Source organism: Doryrhamphus excisus, linkage group LG17, assembly GCF_037039965.1.
Source record: "Doryrhamphus excisus strain RoL-2023G ecotype Guam linkage group LG17, RoL_Dexc_Guam_v1.1, whole genome shotgun sequence".
In the NCBI taxonomy this organism is placed as follows: Eukaryota; Metazoa; Chordata; class Actinopteri; order Syngnathiformes; family Syngnathidae; genus Doryrhamphus; species Doryrhamphus excisus.
The window spans coordinates 8,242,963-8,263,364 of NC_136373.1; the positions used below are offsets into that span (position 1 = coordinate 8,242,963).

Below are 20,402 nucleotides of genomic sequence, written 5' to 3' on the forward strand. Positions count from 1 at the left end.
ACATAGCTCACAAGAGTTACAATGCTATATTCATAAGAAATTAAGTGATTTTGGTTATTATCAAGAAAACCATGGAAATTGCTGGATATCAGCTCTTAAATTCAACTCTTATGAGCTTTTTTTGTTGTCATTATTGTATTTGTCCAAACAAATAGGACTTTTATTGTTCCAGGCATTAAAATAGATCAAGAAACTGAAGAAACAATTTTTTTTTGATGACTTTAGGTTTGATTTTTTTTCTAAAAATTTGACTAATAAGTAAATTTGTTGATGATCTGTTAATGATTGTCACTGATTCCATTCATTATTTTAATGGAGAGTATTTCCCCCTACTATGGGGGCATGTCTGTTTTATATGAAATAAGGCTAGTTCAACAATGGGACTTTTTGAATGGACACCTGCTGCTCCCAGTCCGTCAAACTGGTGTAATCCTTTGCATCACCAAACGGTGGCAGGAAAGCTTAATACAATACTCGGAAAATGTCTATTCAAATTCTATACATAGTGATTGGTAAATGCTATGACATTATATTTCCTCTAACGAATTTGAATGATTGACCCTTTTAGAATGTGCAGTGTGCATTTAAAAGCAAGCCAATAGCTTCAATTGGTGGTGCGTTATTTAACTGTGATTGCATTCGCATTGGGGGGGGCGGGGCTCATCATTTCCTTCCTGCAGCTCTCCCCGGCTGTCACATTAGCGTGCAAGGGTGTGCATTTTATTTTCTGTATGGGGGGGGGGGGGGGGGTTAATAGTCAGACCCGTGTCTGACGCGTGCCTCTCCAGACCATCTGTCCCACAGGCCCAACTGTCATGGACACCTTGCACCGCTTTGGGATTTGTGTGTGCTTATTAATCCCAACGGAGCCGTGACTAATTGTATACAAGAAAATGGACAATAAAGACTCCCTGATGGGATCCACTTGAACATATCAGCCACAGTAAAAAGGACTTGTGTTTGCATGCATTCTATCCTACACTGATGAATTTACTCAATTTACTTAATAAAATGCAAGGCAACTTTTTGCATCAATTTATCCCCCATAAAACAAGAACAGTCTTTATATGTACAAAATTAATTTTGGAAAGTAAAGCCGATATACTTTTGCAGGTGATGTTAACTTGCTTTTAGAAGTTCATTTTACTTACAGTGAGTTGAGTTTTTATGCAAAAGTAAGTTAGCAAAAATACATTTCTTATTTAGGCTAAAATTTTCATCCTAAATACTTGTGTACATATTTTTGGGAAAAAAATTTGTACATTGTATTTTTCTGCCGCGTAAATTAAAATGTTTTGTGTTATACTAACAGCTAAATGCAGGTTTTGGTGACTTATAGAGTAGTAAATATTTATTATAGATTGCCACCTTTCTGTATGGTGATATCAGTTGTAGAATAAAAATGTGTGTAGTGTTAACCAAGATAAATCAAATTTATTTTTAATTGGGGACTTATATTATAAGTCTAATACAATACATATTTTTCATTACTCGGTAATATTAAACTTATTTTATATATGTTTTTACTATGTCTCATTACCTTTACTGGGTCCCGGAAGTACAGGAAAAAAAGCAAAGCATGTGGTTTAACTATGTCTCTAATTTCCCAGCCGACTTAATAGGCTTGAAGAAAAAGTCTCTATTGAATTGGGAAGCCAACGTTTTTTTCCAGCTGAGCCTGGGAACGCTGGGATATGCCTTGCACGCGTCTGGCGTGCGACAGTTATTCAAATTGGACTTCATTATTCGAGGCGTGCACCCCCCCCCCCTTCCCACTCCTCACCCCACGCATCATCTTTTGTGTGCAGCTCACATCTGCTGCATGAGCGGGAACATTCAAACCACCAAACCATCCCGCGGCTCAAGTTCACCCCTCTTCTGCTGCGTACGCATGGAATAATGTATCTGAGACCGAGAAACGTTACTTATTATATTATATTGATTATTATTTCATTTTAAGAGCACTTCTCAGTTCACTATGGTAACGGTTTTGCGTCAGAAATGTCTATAAATGTCCATATGTTTCGTGCACCTGCATGACGCGTGCCATTATTGGTTTGGGGTGCGTCCACATGCACAGCGCGTGCACGATGGCGCACAAAGACATCCTGTATGCTATTTACTGAGAATTTTATGAAATTATATTATATCCAAAATATTGTCACCATCATCTGTGACAGCCAGGAATAAATTGTAAAGTAAAAAAAGGAGACCAGACCAAACTGTTTTATTTAAAAGTAAAAAAAGACAAAAACACAAAGAGAAAAATGACTTTATTCATCCACATATCCAATTTCTGTTGGACTCTTATTTAAATGTAAGATAAAAAAATGTAAGTGTATATAATCCATATATTAGTCATTTGTTGTGTAGAAATGGATGCTGCTCTTATGTTATAGTTTTTTTATATTTTATATAGTCATAATTAACACATGTTAATTGTTTCAAATGATATTTAACCTTATTATGGACATGCACCATCAGATGATGGATATGCATTTTTAAAATAGTGCAATGTATAGTTTTGAAACTGCCTATAGCGTCCACCCTTTCATTTAAAAATGATACATATCACCTCCCCTTTGTCAAATCATTCAACTTTTCTTCAAGTGGCCTCGAACTCACCACGCAGGCGTGACCGTGCCCCCCCCCCCTCCTCCTCCGCCCCCACACAGCTTTCCAGTCATCCGTGATCTGCAGTGAGAATTTCCATGGTCAGACTTTCTCACACTCATTTCAAGCACAGTAATTAATCAAGCACGCACACGCACACGCACAGAAATGAGAATGAGGACAATTTCTATGTGTGTTAACATGTCACTTTGCGTATTGAGTAAAATTATGACATAACACTTTAGTTATTTTGATCATGCACGTGTCAAAATGAAAACATCACGTTATATGTTTGTTACCATTATTAACAATGTACTAGCTAGATATCATTCATATTAAATCTAACATTGAATAGTAGGCCTACATGAGCATATCATATTACAAGGTTTAGTCTCATGCACCGATAATACATTAAATATAACATCCGCATCGCATAAGCAGGTATAAATATAATTATAATATAATTATACTCTAATATACATTTAGAAAAACAATCAACATACCACAACGTGACCTGCAACAGCAGAGCGATTCCACGCTGGTCATCACATGCTCAAGTCCTGCAGTCGTATTGAGCGCCCTTTTCCAGCATGGCTCATCCACAGCTACGCCTTCGCATTGTGGGCGTGCCACATCCTGCTGACCACGCCCCCTCGTGGTACCTCACCGCAGCCCAGCTGGAAGTCTCTGCAACGCCATATAACAATGCAAATAAGAAATTATTTTTTATTATTATTAAAGATGAAGTTATGACATTATTTCTGTACTAATTGGTATAATGATATAATATATATATATGGTATAATTTAAAATTGAACATCATCATGGAGCTATAGTTTATTATCTTTATAAAAGCATATTTTTTGTCATTTGTAATGTTTTGCATTGGACTTAATTGTAGAATACTTTTATATATGTTATGACTAGCAATGCACTTGTTAGCGTCCCCGTGCCTTTTAATGGGCCCTCGTGGTCACGTGTTCTTTGCATGCCTCGTGCTGGCGCGTGCTGCTCATAGTGCTGTACAACGGAGACCAGAATTCCTAAAAATGCTGCCTTCATTGAGCTCGATTTTTTTAATGTTGGACACAAAAAGCAGGCATGTTTCTATATTAAAGTGAAATAACACTCAACTATACAAGAGGTGCGACGCCGCTCCAAGTTGGGCTAACTTTTAACCCCCCCACACACCACCACCACCACCAGATGTTTACTTGCGTCACTCAGCTTGGCTTTTGGCTTGGCGAGCCATTTCTTTTTTGGGGGAGATTCAAAATCCCGTCTGGACCCTCCCTCCAGCCGCCCATCCGACTAATGCCAAACTCCACAGCCTATACGGTGATGTGTTTGTGCTTGGGACGAATACGAGCATACGAGCACTCACACGCCACCCGTGAGGCTTCTCATTGTGTCTGCAGCATCATCCATGCTCGCCCAATTGGCTTCATGCTCGTATAATTTTAATTCTCAGCCATTCTATTGTTCGTTCGAGTCATATTTAAGTTGTTTTAATTAAACAGCACAGATAAACGTTCGGGATAATGAAATCACAAATCAATTAAGAGCACCAAAATCCAACAAAAGCAACCCCATTTTGCGGATGGTTTCTTCGTCCATTCTGCAAAAATAAAGGTTGAAAATGTAGTTTCAACCCACATTTTCAACCTTTATTTTTGCAGAATGGACTCAACTCATAATTCATTTATTCATTGATTTTCTATACCAAATAATGATCATTTGGGGTATGCTGATGACCAGGGGCGTCACTATAGATTCTGAGGACGGGGGGGGGGGGGGGGGGGGGCACACGATATGAATGAATGTAGTAGATATTTTAAAAAATCCAAAAAACAAATAAGGAACAAGAACCGGGATATAACTTTCCCACTTTTGTACAGATTTAGTAGAGATAATCAATTGTTTTAGGCCACCATTAAATGTACACAAGTACACACAATCTACACTGCAAAACCACTGCTCAAGCTCTGCAACCATTCTGTCCAGTGGACAGTCATCAATTATAGAATAATCATTATTATATTATTCATTATTATTGCTATCATCATTATTCTTCTTCTGATTATTACTACTACTAGTAGTAGTAATAGTTGGCTATTAGCCTGCTTATTGGCTTGTTTATTAGCCTGCTTTTGCCTTATTATATAAAATTTGTCAGAGATTTTTTTTGTAAAGAAAATAAATTAAAAAAAATATACAAAAACTATTTTAAAAAATCTATAAAAAATATCAAATTATTTAGGAGGGCTTAAGAACATTATTGTGCAGCCCATCTAGATCTATTTTAGGGGGTCTTCAGCCCCCCTAAAATAGACCTAATGACGCCACTGCTGATGCCTTATTGCATGCATGACAAAAATGTTGTGCAACAGATGTTCACTGCAAATGGCTTCGTTTATGGCTTGGGATGCTTTCAGGTACAATTTGATAGGTCCTCTTTGCTGTGCATGAAGTGTTGCAAAAAAAAAAGGAACAAACTGCTGAATGTTTTTTTCACACAATCCAATATAATCTCTGCTCTCAAGGAATGTAAATATATACATACACACAAATACATATATACATACAGTATATTGCACAGTATATACTGTACATGCATTAGGGGTGTGTATCTGTATCGAGCCGTTCGATACTGGTGTCACGGTTCGGTACACAAGTGGAACAATGCATAACACAGCAGACACTTTGTGTCATTCCTCCTTTTTTGCTGCAGCTGTGAGTGAAATTGGTCGATATCGATCTGGCGTGCATCCAGCACAGCCACGGAGATGAGCGATGAGTGGAGTTGGAGTTTTCACTTCTAAAATGTTGATTTGGGGGTACAAGCCATTTATTTAGGGTGATGTTGTCACCCCCTTGCCCCAGTGTAGAGTCGGTCCCAGTTGGCGTCATACTTAAAGCTGCTGTCACGTTGAGTTCCCATTATGTGTGACGTCTCAGATGTGATGGGACAAGGAATACAAAAATGTAAAAGCTGGTTCAGACGGTTACATAAAATTACAGTTGCTGTCATTGTTTTTTTCCACTGAAATGAGCACGAAACTTTACTTTGTTACTTTGTTACTTTGTTGACGTGTCTGCAGTTGCGTGCCTGTCAGCCAATTTACCACTGTGCAGGCTGCGCTTTGCCTGCGCCAAGAATCGACCAGGTCGCACCTGGTGCGCTGTTTTGTCATGAAATTGTCACTGCGCTAAGCTGAAAATGTGGATGCCTCCCCTGGTGCACCGCCATGCCCATCTCGGCGCAGTCCAGTCTACCGGCTGCGCACAGTGGTGCACTGGACCCTGCGCCACCTTGTGCTGCGCTACGAAATTAGACCACTAGCATGAAAAGAGCACTAAACTGCGGACAGACAACAATTTTTAATTGTTGATGGACACCTAAACCTAATTAAAGAAGACAAAATCTTGACCAAAAAGAGGTAAATACCGGCATTGTTAAGTTAGGTGATGATTTGTGACAGGAGTCGGCAGGCTAGTTCTTCGATGTGTCCAGTGAGGTGAAGCCAGAGGGGGTCAGGGATGTACTGTTTAGTACCAATGTCAGTTTTGCTGACCATGGTTATAATAGATGCTCCTTCAAGTGCTATTATGTACCAGCACGTCATTTTTTTTATTGTAATCATGAACTACAATTCATATAGGATAAAATTCTGAAACAATTTGAAATCCCTCCACACTCTTTATTTCGCTCTGGTTCTACCATATCTTACTTATTGTGTGGAAACTATAAAAGCAATCTTCACTTGCAAAATGTACTGCAAAAAAGGTCAGTAAGGATAATTCATAATGCCGCCTACAGAGAACATACTAAGTCCTTATTTCTAAAATCACAAATACTTCAACTTGCTGATATGGTTCATCTTCAAACAGCTAAAATAATGCATAAGGCTAAAAATAACCAATTCCCTTAAAACGTCATCCAATACTTCTCTACAAGAGAGGAGAAATATGATCTCAGGGAAGAAGTACATTTGAAACACTTATATGCTAGGACTACGTTAAAAAGCCATAGCATTTCAGTATGTGGAATCAAACTATGGAATGGATTGAGTAAGGACCTCAAACAATGCACAACGATGAGCCAATTCAAGAAACAATACAAGCAGTTGATGTTTGCTAAATACAAGGATGAAGAGTCTTGAACCAGTCATGATGTGCTATATATATCACTATATTGACACTTACTATGGTACCCATTATGTCATTGGATGGTCATATCACCTTGTACTTCGGTACGAGGTACATTATTAAAAAAAAAAAAAAAAAAACCTAAACTGTATTATGGAAAGCAGGAAGTGAACAAATGTAACAGTTACTGATTGTAAAAGTACCAGATGGAGGGGTAGGATTTAATAAGCTTTGCTTCTTCCTACTCCTTTTGGACATGTGGAACTGTGAACTGATTATGGGATGCACTCAATTGGAATCTGATGCATGTTCAAATGAAATTAAACCATTACAATTATCAACTACTGAGTGTATTTCCCCACAACACCACCCCGCAGATGTCCCTGCATCCATGATGCTGTTTAGAGTTTGGCTTGGGATGCCAGACTCATTATGTGAGACATACAATTTAAAGCCTGAGTGTATAAGCGGTGAAGGAGCTCAAGTGCCTTCCAGGCAACCCAGACTCTGTTCATGCTTTCTTTTGCTTCACGCCTCAATAAATCACCATGGCTCCATCTGGAGCCTGCAGGTCCACGGCTCGTGTCAGTCTCATGCCACTCATACAGCAAAGCATATGAGCATCATCATATTCTGTAAACCAGCAGGTGAATTACTAAACACCAACAATCAACTAAATTGCATTTTTGACTGCAGAATACTTATACTAGATATCCATTCAGAATTTAAATAGGCCTATAACTATTTCTTTTATCAAGGTTTTCCTTGTGAAGTTTAAATACTGCTCAGCACGTCCTTCAACAAAAGATGACTGTCTTCTCAGCTTGCACAGATGGGTACCCACGCTGAAAGTGGGACAAAAACCCTCCTAACCGAAGCCACTCTTTCCTTCCTTCCTTCCCTTTTAAAAAATGTTCCTGAACTGGACTTGGTGGCGGTTATTTGGGGCCCCACGGGACACTACGCGTGCAAGACGGCTTTGAAAAAAAAGAAGCGCTGCATGGCAGCCCGCAGGGGCTTTATATTTGTTTCCAGGTGTAGAACAGGACTTTAACGGAACACATACACTATTTATTGCAAAGGTGTTTTTTAGATGGTGTAATATGCATTAAAGTGCATTCATTACTAGTCTACATAAATAAATAGACTATGATTAAATGATGTTATTTCACCTTTACTCACCATGTAGCCTGTACACAAACATCATTCCTAAATGACTAAAATATAAATGTATGTGTCCGACGTTTTGGAATATTAATTTATGATCGTTTCAATATTTTGGTTCCACCAAATGTCTCCAAAATAGCATTAAAGCCTAAAATGTAAACATAAGGGGCTCTAAACTATATATTTTGTCACATTCAGGAACCAAATTTCATTCCTAAAATCTATATTGTGTTGAACGTAGCATTTTATACACCTTTTTGTAAAAAAAAGGTAATTTGTTGTGGGTGGGGGAGATAATCGGTCATAAAATGTGCGTAAAATTGTGTTTACAAATTGCGTAAATTTGTGCGTAAAATTGTGTTTTATGTAGGCAAGTCTGTTTTATATATAAACGAGATTCTGGAATTCCACACCCAGAAACAAGAGATGCTGATGAGGGACCGAAGTGGAGAGGTGGGTGGGTGAATGGGTGGGTGTGGGGGTGCTGTGGGGCAGAATGAGTGAGGGGAGGGTGTTGGGTGAATGGTGGCTGGCCGTGGGGGATTCGAGCATAGGCTCCCCATCTGTTGCGTGGTTTTGGCGCGTGCTGAACGCGTGAATCGCACTACACACCGCTGCGATCATATAAGTCCAAACTTAGTGATGATAGAATGAAAATCTGCACTAATAATTTCGTATTCCGTGTTAACAATATAGTTGTAGTTACATTACAGCCGGCATGGACACTTCACAGACTGCATGTAAACGGGAGCATCCACTTGTCCATGCAGGCCCCACCCAAGTGATGCAGCAGTGTGTGGGTGTGTGTGTTGAGGCAACATGGCGTCAGTTGATGCGTACCTCACACTATAGTGTCTCATACAACCACCCTCCCCCACCCCCCACTATAGCATCCCTGCTTGCAGGTAAACAACCATGTTGCTGGCAACAAGCGGCTGGGATTCCATAAACAGATGTTAGATGGATGATGTGGTTATTCTTTCATTAGAAATACGTATATTAGTGCTGTCATATTGGAAACAAAGATCATTCTCTTTGTGTGTGTGGACAATAAAGACTAATATTGCTTTTGAATTTATTAGACTTGTGCATACTACTTTATTTTCCGGACTATAAGTCACACTTTTTTCATATAGGTTGGCTGTTCCTGTGACTTATACTCCAGAGCGACTTATAAATGAAAAAAGTGTTTATGTTACATAAACACTGGACACCTTTTCTGTTCATGTTTTTTTGTGTATCTGAATAACCATTGTGTTAGCATATCTTACACCTATTCAGCCTGTTCTCTATTCTTTTATTATTATTAGAACTTGCCTTCCAAGAGGACGTAATGTCTGTTTTGGTCAAGTAGTTTGTGAAATAAATTACAAAATTAAAAAATATTATTAATTAAATAATATATATAAATTATATTAAATTATATATAAACATTATATATAATTATTTATATATTTTATATTTATAATAATTATATTGTATTATAATTATATATAATTATATTATATATATTACATTATATATATTTAATAGATAAATATATGTATTATATATCATTATATATAAATAAATTGTAATATACTTATTACTTATAATTATTAATTTTTAAAATATACTTATACTCCAGTGTGACTTATGTATGTTTTTTTTCTACCTAATTATACATTTTTGGCCTTGTGAGGGGCTGCACAGAGGTCTAGTGGTTAGCGCATAGATCTCACAGCCATCTGTGTGTGGAGTTTGTTCTTCCCATGCATTCGTGGCTTTTCTCCGGGTACTCCGGTTTCCTCCCACATTCCAAAAACATGCTAGGTTAATTGGCGACTCCAAATTGTCCATAGGTATGAATGTGAGTGTGAATGGTTGTTTGTCTATATGTGCCCTGTGATTGGTTGGCGACCATTCCAGGGTGTACTCTGCCTCTTGCCCGAAGACAGCTGGGATAGGCTCCAGCACCCCACGACTTTCGTGAGGATAAGCGGTAAAAAATGAATGAATGTGCGACTTATACTGCGGAGCGACTTATAATCCAGAAAATACGGTATATATATATATATATATACATATATATATACATATATATATATGTATATATTGTCATGTGCAAAATATGCTTTATAATGATTGGGCTCGTTTGACGGGTTTGGGTTAGGGTTAGGGTTAGGGTTGCTTTTGTGCAGCAACATGTTTTTTTAAACATTCCCACTTCAACAAAAAGAACATAACGCATTATACCTCAATGTTCGACTCCTGCATACCAGCGCTTGACTGCAGGACCTGACATGAACAGATGGTCCAGACAGGAGCCTCTCCTTTATTCATTCCCCAAAGGACATGCATGCCCCCACCTCGTCTCTCGCCCCCTCCCCTCCTGCTGATGAAGGCTTGTGTCCCCGCCCTTGTGACGCCCCCCTGCTCCACATAAATAGCCGGACTGCACGGCTCCTCAGCACACTTCACTTCCAAATTTCCTCACAAGCACAAGAACACAAAAGACCAAAAAATGAGTCCCAGTGTCACTTCTGAGGCCGGCCAGCCTCTCCCTGTCAAGTCCACCGTGGCCCAGAGGAAACAGGCCCATGAGCTGAGAAAGGTAAGGACCATGAAAGCTTCCTGGATGTTTTGATTCTAAATGTCTTGAAGTGCAACGGAATAACAAGCTTCCTCATTTTGTTCCAGACTCTCAAACCTCTGTTGGAGAAGCGAAGACGCGCTCGAATTAACGACAGTCTGAGCCATTTGAAGAGTCTCATCCTGCCTCTTGTTGGCAAAGACAACTCCCGCTACTCCAAACTGGAGAAAGCAGACATTCTGGAAATGACTGTTCGCTTTCTCAGAGACCTTCCAGCCTCTCCCGCTAAAGGTGATTATCATCATCATCATCATCATCATCATCAAATCTCCAAGTGTGCATCCACTCGCAGTTGTATCTAATTCAGTTGTTTTCTATTCAGACCCTGCAGAAAGCTACAGAGAAGGCTACAAGGCTTGCCTCCAGCGGGTCTCGGCTCTGCTCCCACAGACCAGTCTGGACCAGGATGTGTGTCAGCGTGTCAGGGACTTTGTGCAGCGCTCCATGTCCGCCCAGGTCACCCCGGCGTGTCTCAAATGCTGCGCTCAGACCTCCAGAGCGTTTCCGCACATCCAGCAAAGGCTCCTCAGCCTCAAGTCCGGCTTCAGCTCCGTTAGACCAGAGAGCCACTCTATTCAGTCCCAGCCTGTTGCTCCCAGTCGGGCTGCTCATCAGCTCCTGCCTGCTGCCAGCGCTGCCATGTGGAGGCCCTGGTAGACAACACGAAAAACATGGACACTTTATACTTTGATCTATGATGACTTGCTGTATAATTCATATAATCCAGCCTTTTATGTGTCATCCAGCACAGATCCCAAAGCTATATGTGAATGATTTCTTTCTTACAAATATTGCAATCCACTTTGGGGTTTCAAAGACACGGGTTGTAGGCAACACTTTTGTAAACCCCAAGGGTTACCAAGTTTGAGGTTTGCACGATGAACTTAAAAGTATTTTTGTCTGTGCAAAAAAAAAAAAGTCAGTAAACACTATGTGTTCGTTGAATACGATGGCAGCAAATGTAGCTTGTGTCATTAAAAAAACGTCAATAAACATGACAGAAAAACTCACAACTGTTGTTTACGTTCTTTTTTTTTTTTTAATGATTATCATCTTAAATGGCAAGTAAGCGGGGGTGAGAAAACGGCGGCAAACTGATAAAGCCACGGGTCAGCCCGAGCCCATTGATGCTGAGAGCAGCTGCTCCATTGTTGCTGCTTGAGGCGCCTCTCTGCTCTCTTGCCGCCAAATTGGTGGGAAGAAGTTAGAGTGGCAGCACTGCGTATGCTTGGGAATACACCTTCCCGCATGCTTCAGTATTATACCGCACAATACAGCTACTCTCACTGGGATGGCATCAGTAGTATCTTTTAGCCCAAGATGCTCCCTGTTGAGCTGTCAATTCAAAATAATAATAAATTTATTTGTATAGCGCTTTTCAGAGTACTCAAAGACGCTTTACAGTGAAGAAAAAAGAAATAAAAAATAGAGTTGAATAAATGATGCATTAAAATACAATTCAGAGCTAAAAACAAGGCTAAAAGCAAGGCGGGTATAAAAAGTTAGACATTAAAAACAGATTTAAACAGGTGGGTTTTGAGTTGTTTTTTGAAGGTGGGAAGGTCGGGGTAAGCACGGAGTTCTTCGATGTGTCCAGTGAGGTGAAGCCAGAGGGGGTCAGGGATGTACTGTTTAGTACCAATGTCAGTTTTGCTGACCATGGTTATAATAGATGCTCCTTCAAGTGCCAATATGTACCAGCACGTCATTTTTTTTTATTGTAATCATGAACTACTACAATTCATATAGGATAAAATTCTGAAACAATTTGAAATCACTCCACACTCTTTATTGCTCTCTGGTTCTACCATATCTTACTTATTGTGTGGAAATATGGGCTAATAACTATAAAAGCAATCTTCACTCGCTAAATGTACTGCAAAAAAGGTCAGTAAGGATAATTCATAATGCCGCCTACAGAGAACATACTAAGTCATTATTTCTAAAATCACAGATACTTAAACTTGCTGATATAGTTCATCTTCAAACAGCTAAAATAATGCATAAGGCTAAAAATAACCAATTCCCTAAAAATGTCATCCAATACTTCTCTACAAGAGAGGAGAAATAGGATCTCAGGGAAGAAGTACATTTGAAACACTTATATGCTAGGACTACGTTAAAAAGCCATAGCATTTCAGTATGTGGAATCAAACTATGGAATGGATTGAGTAAGGAAGTCAAACAATGCACAACGATGAGCCAATTCAAGAAACAATACAAGCAGTTGATGTTTGCTAAATACAAGGATGAAGAGTCTTGAACCAGTCATGATGTGCTATATATATCACTATATTGACACTTACTATGGTACCCATTATGTCATTGGATGGTCATATCACCTTGTACTTCGGTATGTGACAAAAAAAAAAAATAAAAAAATAAAAAACAAACAAACAAACAAAAAACTGTATTATGGAAAGCAGGAAGTGAACAAATGCAACAGTTACTGTTTGCAAAAGTACCAGATGGAGGGGTAGGATTTAATAACCTTTGCTTCTTCCTACTCCTTTTGGACATGTGGAACTGTGAACTGATTATGGGATGCACTCAATTGGAATCTGATGCATGTTCAAATGAAATAAAACCATTACCATTACCATAACCATAGCCATGATTTAGGCATTATTTATAACTTGCGTTTAACTTTAACAAAATGAACACAGTACCATCACCATTACAATAACAATAGCTGCTTTTTTGTTAAGGCTTAAGCGTCTAAGTCGCTGTGTCCCAATGACGTGCATTTTAGCTAGCTCGTATTAACTCGTTTTCTTGCTTTATAATGCACAGAAAAGGGAACTAAATATTCATGTTTCACCGAAAGATTGTGAATGATGGGCAAAATTCCCCAAAAAGTGCAGTTCCTCTTTAAATCAGTAAATCAGTAAAGTGTAAGTACTAAGGGGTACTACAATACAACAATTTTGTTGATGTGTAACACAAAACCATCACGCAGCTCAAAATCTGGCTTGCGTTTCTTTTATTAAATTTTTACTCCCGTGTTCTCCGGACTCATCCCGCCTCTCCCTTCCCTCATCATCATCCCAAAACCTGCACTGTGCATCTGACTCTTAATTCCTGTGAAGTGTTTGGCCCTTGACAGACAAAGGGTCCCTGTTATCCGGCCTGCACAGATGGGTTACAGACGCCCAATTTACTTGAAAAGACAAAAGGGGACTCTAACCGACGGCCAAGCAATGGGAGGAGAGGTGGGACCCCTCCGATTCCTCCCCTGCCCCCCCTTCCCCTCCATTAATCTCTCCATCCCAGCGGGACTGCGAGGGGCGCGTGCAGCAAGTGTGCCTCTGAAAGAGCTTGTCTGTGCTGCATCCTGATGATGATGATGATGATGATGATGGGGGTGGTAAACCTTCACAGACGCCCAGTAGAAGAAGAATCACCAAAGGTTGATATTTTTTTACACAGAAGGTCTTGATGTCCTCTTCTGGTTAATTAGTCATGGGAAAGTTGATTTTGAGTATTTTAACAAAATTCCATTAAATAACAACAGTTTTTACCCCTTGCAACAATACATTCATTCATTCATTCATTTTCTACCGCTTTTTCCTCACGAGGGTTGCAGGGGCTGCTGGAGCCTATCCCAGCCAATCACAGGGCACATATAGACAAACAACCATTCACACTCACATTCATACCTATGGACAATTTGGAGTGGCCAATTAACCTAGCATGTTTTTGGAATGTGGGAGGAAACCGGAGTACCCGGAGAAATCCCACGCATGCACGGGGAGAACATGCAAACTCCACACAGAGATGGCCAAGGGTGGAATTGAACCCTGGTCTCCTAGCTGCGCGCTAACCACTAGACCGCCGTGCCGCCCGCAACAATACATGAAAAGGAATATAGGAAGTATGGTTGTGATACGATCCGATCCGTAATACAGCCCATAATAACAATATTTTGTTACATTGACCACAAACTGGAACAAATATTGAGCAAAAAATTGAGTATTTGGATTGGTAAAGTTAGCGTCAAAGCCCCGACAGACGGCTCTTGCAGCAAGATCAAAGTTATTGGTCAAATTGGGCAGAAGTCATAGACAAAGAAAAATCAAAAGCACAACGGCAAACTCAAGTGGTGAAGGTGCGAAGGCTTTGAAATCAAACGTGTGGACTCAGCTTGGTTTTTAATGTGTGTCAGTGGTGTCTAGCACTATCTTGCACCAAGTGATGGCTCAGTACGATATGTTGTGATACTTCCAATAAGAAGTATCAACTATCTCATTCATATCATCATTATACAGTATAGCGGTTATTGGCCTACACTACCACTCAAAAGTTTGGGATTGGGAATTTTTTTGGGCCAGTCCTTTTCTTGGCAGTCCTGCTATGAAGTCCAGCATCCTGAAGTCGCCGCTTCACTGTTGATACTGACACTGGTGTTTGACGGCTACTATTTAGTGCAGCTGCCAGGTGACGACCTGTGAGGCGTCTTTGTCTTAAACTACACACTCTCAGATATTTGTCTTCTTACACAGTTGTGCAGCGTTTTTCTGTCCTTGTTAGACAGTTTGTGCTGCTCTCTGAAGGGAGTAGTTAACAGCATGGTAAGAGATTTTAGTTTAGATTTTTAGATAGGTTTTCTAATAATCTATTAGCCTTATAAAATGATGAACTTGGATTAGCAGCCATACCAGGAGATTGATGCAGAGGACTGACAGTTGTTGATAGTAGGCCTCTATGCAAAAATGTACATCCTTCTTTGAAAATCATCTGATTCATTTAAATTGTTTGTGAAATGGATAGGGACTGCACGGTGGACAAATGGTTTGCGCGCAGACCTCACAGAGACCAGAGTTCACTCCCACCCTCGGCCATCTCTGTGTGGAGTTTGCATGTTCTCCCCGTGCATGTGTGGGTTTTCATCGGGTACTCCGGTTTCCTCCCACATTCCAAAAACATGCTAGGTTAATTGGCGACTCCAAATTGTCCATAGGTATGAATGTGAGTGTGAATGGTTGTTTGTCTATATGTGCCCTGTGATTGGCTGGCCACCAGTCCAGGGTGTACCCTGCCTCTCGCCTGAAGACAGCTGGTATAGGCTCCAGCACCCCCACGACCCTTGTGAGGATAAGTGGTAGAAAATGAATGAATTAATGTGAAATGGATAAAAATGTTTGTGAAATGGAAAAAATTGTGAAATGTGTGAAAATGTGTTTTTTGTTGGAAAACAAAGACATTTTCAAGTGATCCCAAACATTTGAGCGGTATAGTGTATATATTGGATTCTTTTGGTTTTAAACTTTCTTTTAGTATCGCATTGGCCCCAAAAATCCTGGCGGTCTGGCTGTAATTCTTATTATATGGTGGTAGTAAAAAAAAAGTAAAACTGCACTTTTAAGGTGAGCAGAATTTCAATGAAGCATTTTTTTGGTACTGAAAATGATCAAACCATAACACAAATCTATCAAACCGAATGAACCGTAAATTGTGTGTGTGTGTGTGTGAATACAATATGCATAAATGACAATCAATGATTTAATAGCGGCTGGGACGCTCAGATATCCAATGGTGACCCTGTAGAAGACAATTGCAACAAGGAGCCTCCAAACTGGGGGTGGAGGGGGTAGGGGGGTACTTTTTTGATACTTTTCGGTTGAACTTCATTCACATCATTACAGAAGCAAGCAGATGGGGTAGCCACGCCAAAAAAGCGCTTGGAGCTCATGTGTCATGCCTGTTCAGAAAAAGCTGCGTCAAAAGAAATCTGTGTGTGTGTGTGTGTGTGTGTTATGGATGATAAACGAATGGATGCTGGTGTTTGCAGGCGGGGTTGGAAGGATGGAAGGATGGGGGTAGGGGCTGGGGGGGGAAGTGGACTTGGGTGCCATCTGGTCGCCGTGGCGCGTGCTGCGCGCGTGGTTCCCCTGAGTGCTGTGGCATCTGATGGTTTGACTTACATCTTCGGTTACAAGTATAAGGACGCACTTGGAAAGTAGTACTAAAGTACTAGTAAAGTACCCTAATATACACTTTCAATGAACCATCATTTATTTGACATTATTTTGTAAGATTGTGTCTTTTTGTGTCTGCAAATGCATGTCCACCCTTTTATTTCAACCCCCACCGCCCCAGCATGAAGCAAACACACACATACGTAAGTATAAGGCAGAGACTCCACCCCCCCGGCTATAGAAAGCGTATAAAACCTCATATGCAAAAAAAAAAAAAATGGAAAGAGCAGATGTTATTTTAAAGTAGCGTGGCTTGGGTTTGCTAAAGCTGTGACGTGGATTGGAACAGGACTCATCTTTCTACATGCATACAAGCTATAATAATTCTATAATAACCCCGTACTACATAGTCTTACTTTAATGTGCTTATTAATTAATAAATCCTTGTGGAAAAATATATGTATAATCAAGCATCTTATATACAGTGACACCCCATCACCAGAAATGTGTTTATATATAAACATATCTGTATATGTGTATGTATAATCTAATTATGCTTATTTTTATTGTCTTTTTTTGTTGCTTCATTTTCAGATATACGCAAAATATGCTTCTGTGTGCGTCATTACGCACCACTATTACAGTGCATTCACCTCCTCTCCTCTGCATATAAAGCAGCATATTGCAAATATATATATATATATTAAACATTTTACAACGAGTTATAAATATTTATAATTGTTTGCAGGGTGTGTATTGGGGCATTACGCACAGCGTCTGGGTATGGATTATGTTTCTTTCTTTCTTTGTTTTTTTTTTTGCCTATCATAACCCAGACAAGCACGCTTGGATTTAAAAAAAAAAGACAGATGGTTACATTTTCAAACAACGCGATGCTTTTTTTCAGTTGTTGTCGTCGTGGAATAAGTGGACAGTCAAATCGTTTGGCGGTGGCTTGGGGGCGTAGCCGTGACGCACGGGTACGGACGCCGTGGATGCGTATATAAACGGAAGCCTGCGGCCGTTGGAGTCACATCTTCTCCTGCATCTATCGAGAACACGTCTCGAGTACTAACAACGAAGAAAATGTCCCCGAACTTGACTTGTGAGGCTCTGCGCGCCTCTTTTTCCACGAGGCTCACTGTGGCCAAAAGGAAAGAAGCTTTTGAGTTTAGGAAGGTGAGTTGCGGGCTCTTATTTGTTACTTCTTCTTCTCATACAAATGTGCTTAGATGATGCGTTTAATGTCCAACCATATGCTAAACTGTGTTTCTTCTTTGCAGACGATGAAACCTTTGGTGGAAAAAAGACGGCGCGCTCGTATTAACAACAGCCTGAACCACCTGAAAGACCTGATTCTCCCTCTCACTGGCAAAGATGTAAGTCCCCTCACCCCCGTTTTTGGTTAATATTGAGAACATTTCAAGCGTAAAAACAGAAGTTTGACGTTGGCTCTTTTTTTTACTATTCACAGAAAAGCCGTTACTCCAAACTGGAGAAGGCAGACATCCTTGAAATGACTGTGAGGTTCCTCAGTGACATCCCGCCTGGCCACAACAAAAGTGAGTACTGCTTTGTTAAGATGTTCATAGATATGTTTTATTCTATTTTAACAAACACTAACGGACACATTTCACAATCCTTTTAGATGACACGGACAGCTACAAAGAAGGCTACAAAGCCTGCCTCCAGCGAGTCTCAGCCCTCCTTCCCAAAACCACTCTGGACCAGGAAGCTTCCCAGCGGGTGTCGGACTTCATCAAGCGGTCCATGTCAGCCACAGCGAGTCGGTCTTGCCTCAGCTGTTGCGCCCAGACCTCCACAGGGTTTCCTCACATCCAGCAGAAGCTCCTGAGTCTCAAGTCCCGCCTTGGTTGTAAACTGGAGGGCTGGCAGCGGAGCCCAACAGCGGCGCTCGCTTCCAGCGGGGCTCGGGATGCACCGCAGCACGACAGCGCCACCGTGTGGAGACCCTGGTAGATTATTCACTAGTGGCTCCAATGCAATTCAGTGGTGAAGTGACTTTAAAATATGTTATTTGGACATGTTAGCTTGTACAAATGTAAGATTTACCTGTTAAATCGCAGCAGCATGAGTATTGTATACTTCCATTTTGCGTACGCGTCAGTTGTCCAGTATTAAGTTGACAAATCTAGACAGTCGTATATTTTTTTCCACATCCGCATGTATGTATTACGTCAAATGTTTGGCCTTCATTGAGGACCGAATGACTAAGGGCTATTGAAACAGCCCTGTAAGACCCTGGGGGTCGCCGTTTATGAATTTGCACTTTTGGACTTCAGTGTTGCTGAATCCGTGCAGATTGACTTTGTGGACATATTGTGTGTCACTGCAAGTATCTCTCTTGGGATGTGTTCATTTTTTGCTATTTGCAGCAAATGTTGTATTTTTGTTATATAAAAAAAACAAATAAAACTGCAATGCGGTATATATTGTGTGTTTTGGTCGCTTCTTTTAAAATCTAAACTATTTAGAGTATTTCCAGCTCCTATCTAAATATGTTGAAAACACTTAAAGGGTTAGAGGGTTAAAGGGTATTCAAATTGTGGCACATGCAGTGTGCCTGTCCTAAGAGAACATCATACGGTCTGTGCCTCCCCGATTCCTAGAAAAACTGAATTTATGGAGCATATTTTGTGTGGAGCAGTCATTCCCAAAGTGTGGGCCGCGGTGGTACTGTACTCATTTTCAAATCTGCATGGCGGTCGAGTGGTTAGCACGCAGACCTCACAGCTAGGAGACCCCGGTTCAATCCCACCCTCGGCCATCTCTGTGTGGAGTTTGGTTTTCTCCGGGTACTCCGGAAACCTCCCACATTCCAAAAACATGCTAGGTTAATTGGCGACTCCAAATTGTCCATAGGTATGAATGTGAGTGTGAATGGTTGTTTGTCTATATGTGCCCTGTGATTGGCTGGCCACCAGTCCAGGGTGTACCCCGCCTCTCGCCCAAAGACAGCTGGGATAGGCTCCAGCACCCCTGGGACCCTTGTGAGGATAAGTGGTAGAAAATGAATGAATGAATTCAAAAGTGAGTTGAGATTACTTCTATTGTTGATACAACAAAAATGTTTATTTGACCTAATAAAGTTCCCAAAACAAAGCAATACGTTTAAGTTGGAGAAACTTAGTTGTGAGTTGAAATTACCTGAAATAATTTGCTAGATTTAATCAAAATTTTAAGGCAGCGAGGTTACAAATTTTTTTAAGTTGAGTCAACTTGGATTTTTTTTACAGTATAACCAACATTTGTAGACCTGGAATATTTAATCAATCTGTTCGACTTGTTTGTTTGTTTTGGCTAGCTAGCATGATTTTTGGTTAGGGCCCTTTAAATTCTGGATGCCAGACCATCAGTGTGCTGATTGGGGGCGGGGCATGGAGACACACCTGTGGCAAAATGGCTATTAGGCCTACTTTAGCCAGGGTTTTCAGCATATGCCAGTGTGTTGACGTCTCGTCCCCGCTGTTTGGATGCATACTTCCGAGCTGTGTTCACGGCCCTCCGTTGGAAGTAGGGTCTCCATTCAGTTCTGGCGTCTTCGTGTCTCTTCTGACCCACTGCCAATGTTTTGTGCTGGCGTTATGGTATGTCTTCGGCCTTTTTACCGGCATCTTGTTTTTTTGTTTTTGTTTTTGCTATTAAGACTTCAATAAAGACTGTTTGTTCAGCAAATACGTCTGGCTCGCATCTTGGGTTCCAACCTGCACCAAACGTAACATCAACAGTGGCGCAGGCTGATTGCCTCAATGCTAGACCGAATTAAGCAAGTGATTCGTGCAAAAGGAGCCTCAACCAAGTCGGGAAAAACAGTGTTGGAAACAACTAATACAATTTTAAACTTAAATATTTTATAGTAATTGCAGTTTATTGTATTTTTAAATTGATACCTCTTTCAGTGT

At 40.4% G+C, this 20,402-nt stretch overlaps 2 protein-coding genes across 2 annotated transcripts; both read left to right on the forward strand.

Moving 5' to 3' along the window:
- The first annotated feature begins 10,432 nt into the window (after positions 1-10,432).
- On the forward strand, positions 10,433-11,218 carry LOC131137329 (transcription factor HES-2). Its single transcript, XM_058085153.2, has 3 exons — positions 10,433-10,522; positions 10,609-10,792; positions 10,884-11,218. Exons 1-3 carry the CDS (start codon positions 10,433-10,435, stop codon positions 11,216-11,218), a joined length of 609 nt encoding a protein of 202 aa, XP_057941136.2.
- Positions 11,219-17,552: 6,334 nt separating this feature from the next.
- LOC131137072 (transcription factor HES-2-like) lies at positions 17,553-18,841 on the forward strand. Its single transcript, XM_058084597.2, has 4 exons — positions 17,553-17,658; positions 17,763-17,858; positions 17,954-18,041; positions 18,128-18,841. Exons 1-4 carry the CDS (start codon positions 17,566-17,568, stop codon positions 18,457-18,459), a joined length of 609 nt encoding a protein of 202 aa, XP_057940580.2. The 5' UTR covers positions 17,553-17,565; the 3' UTR covers positions 18,460-18,841.
- Positions 18,842-20,402: the final 1,561 nt, after the last annotated feature.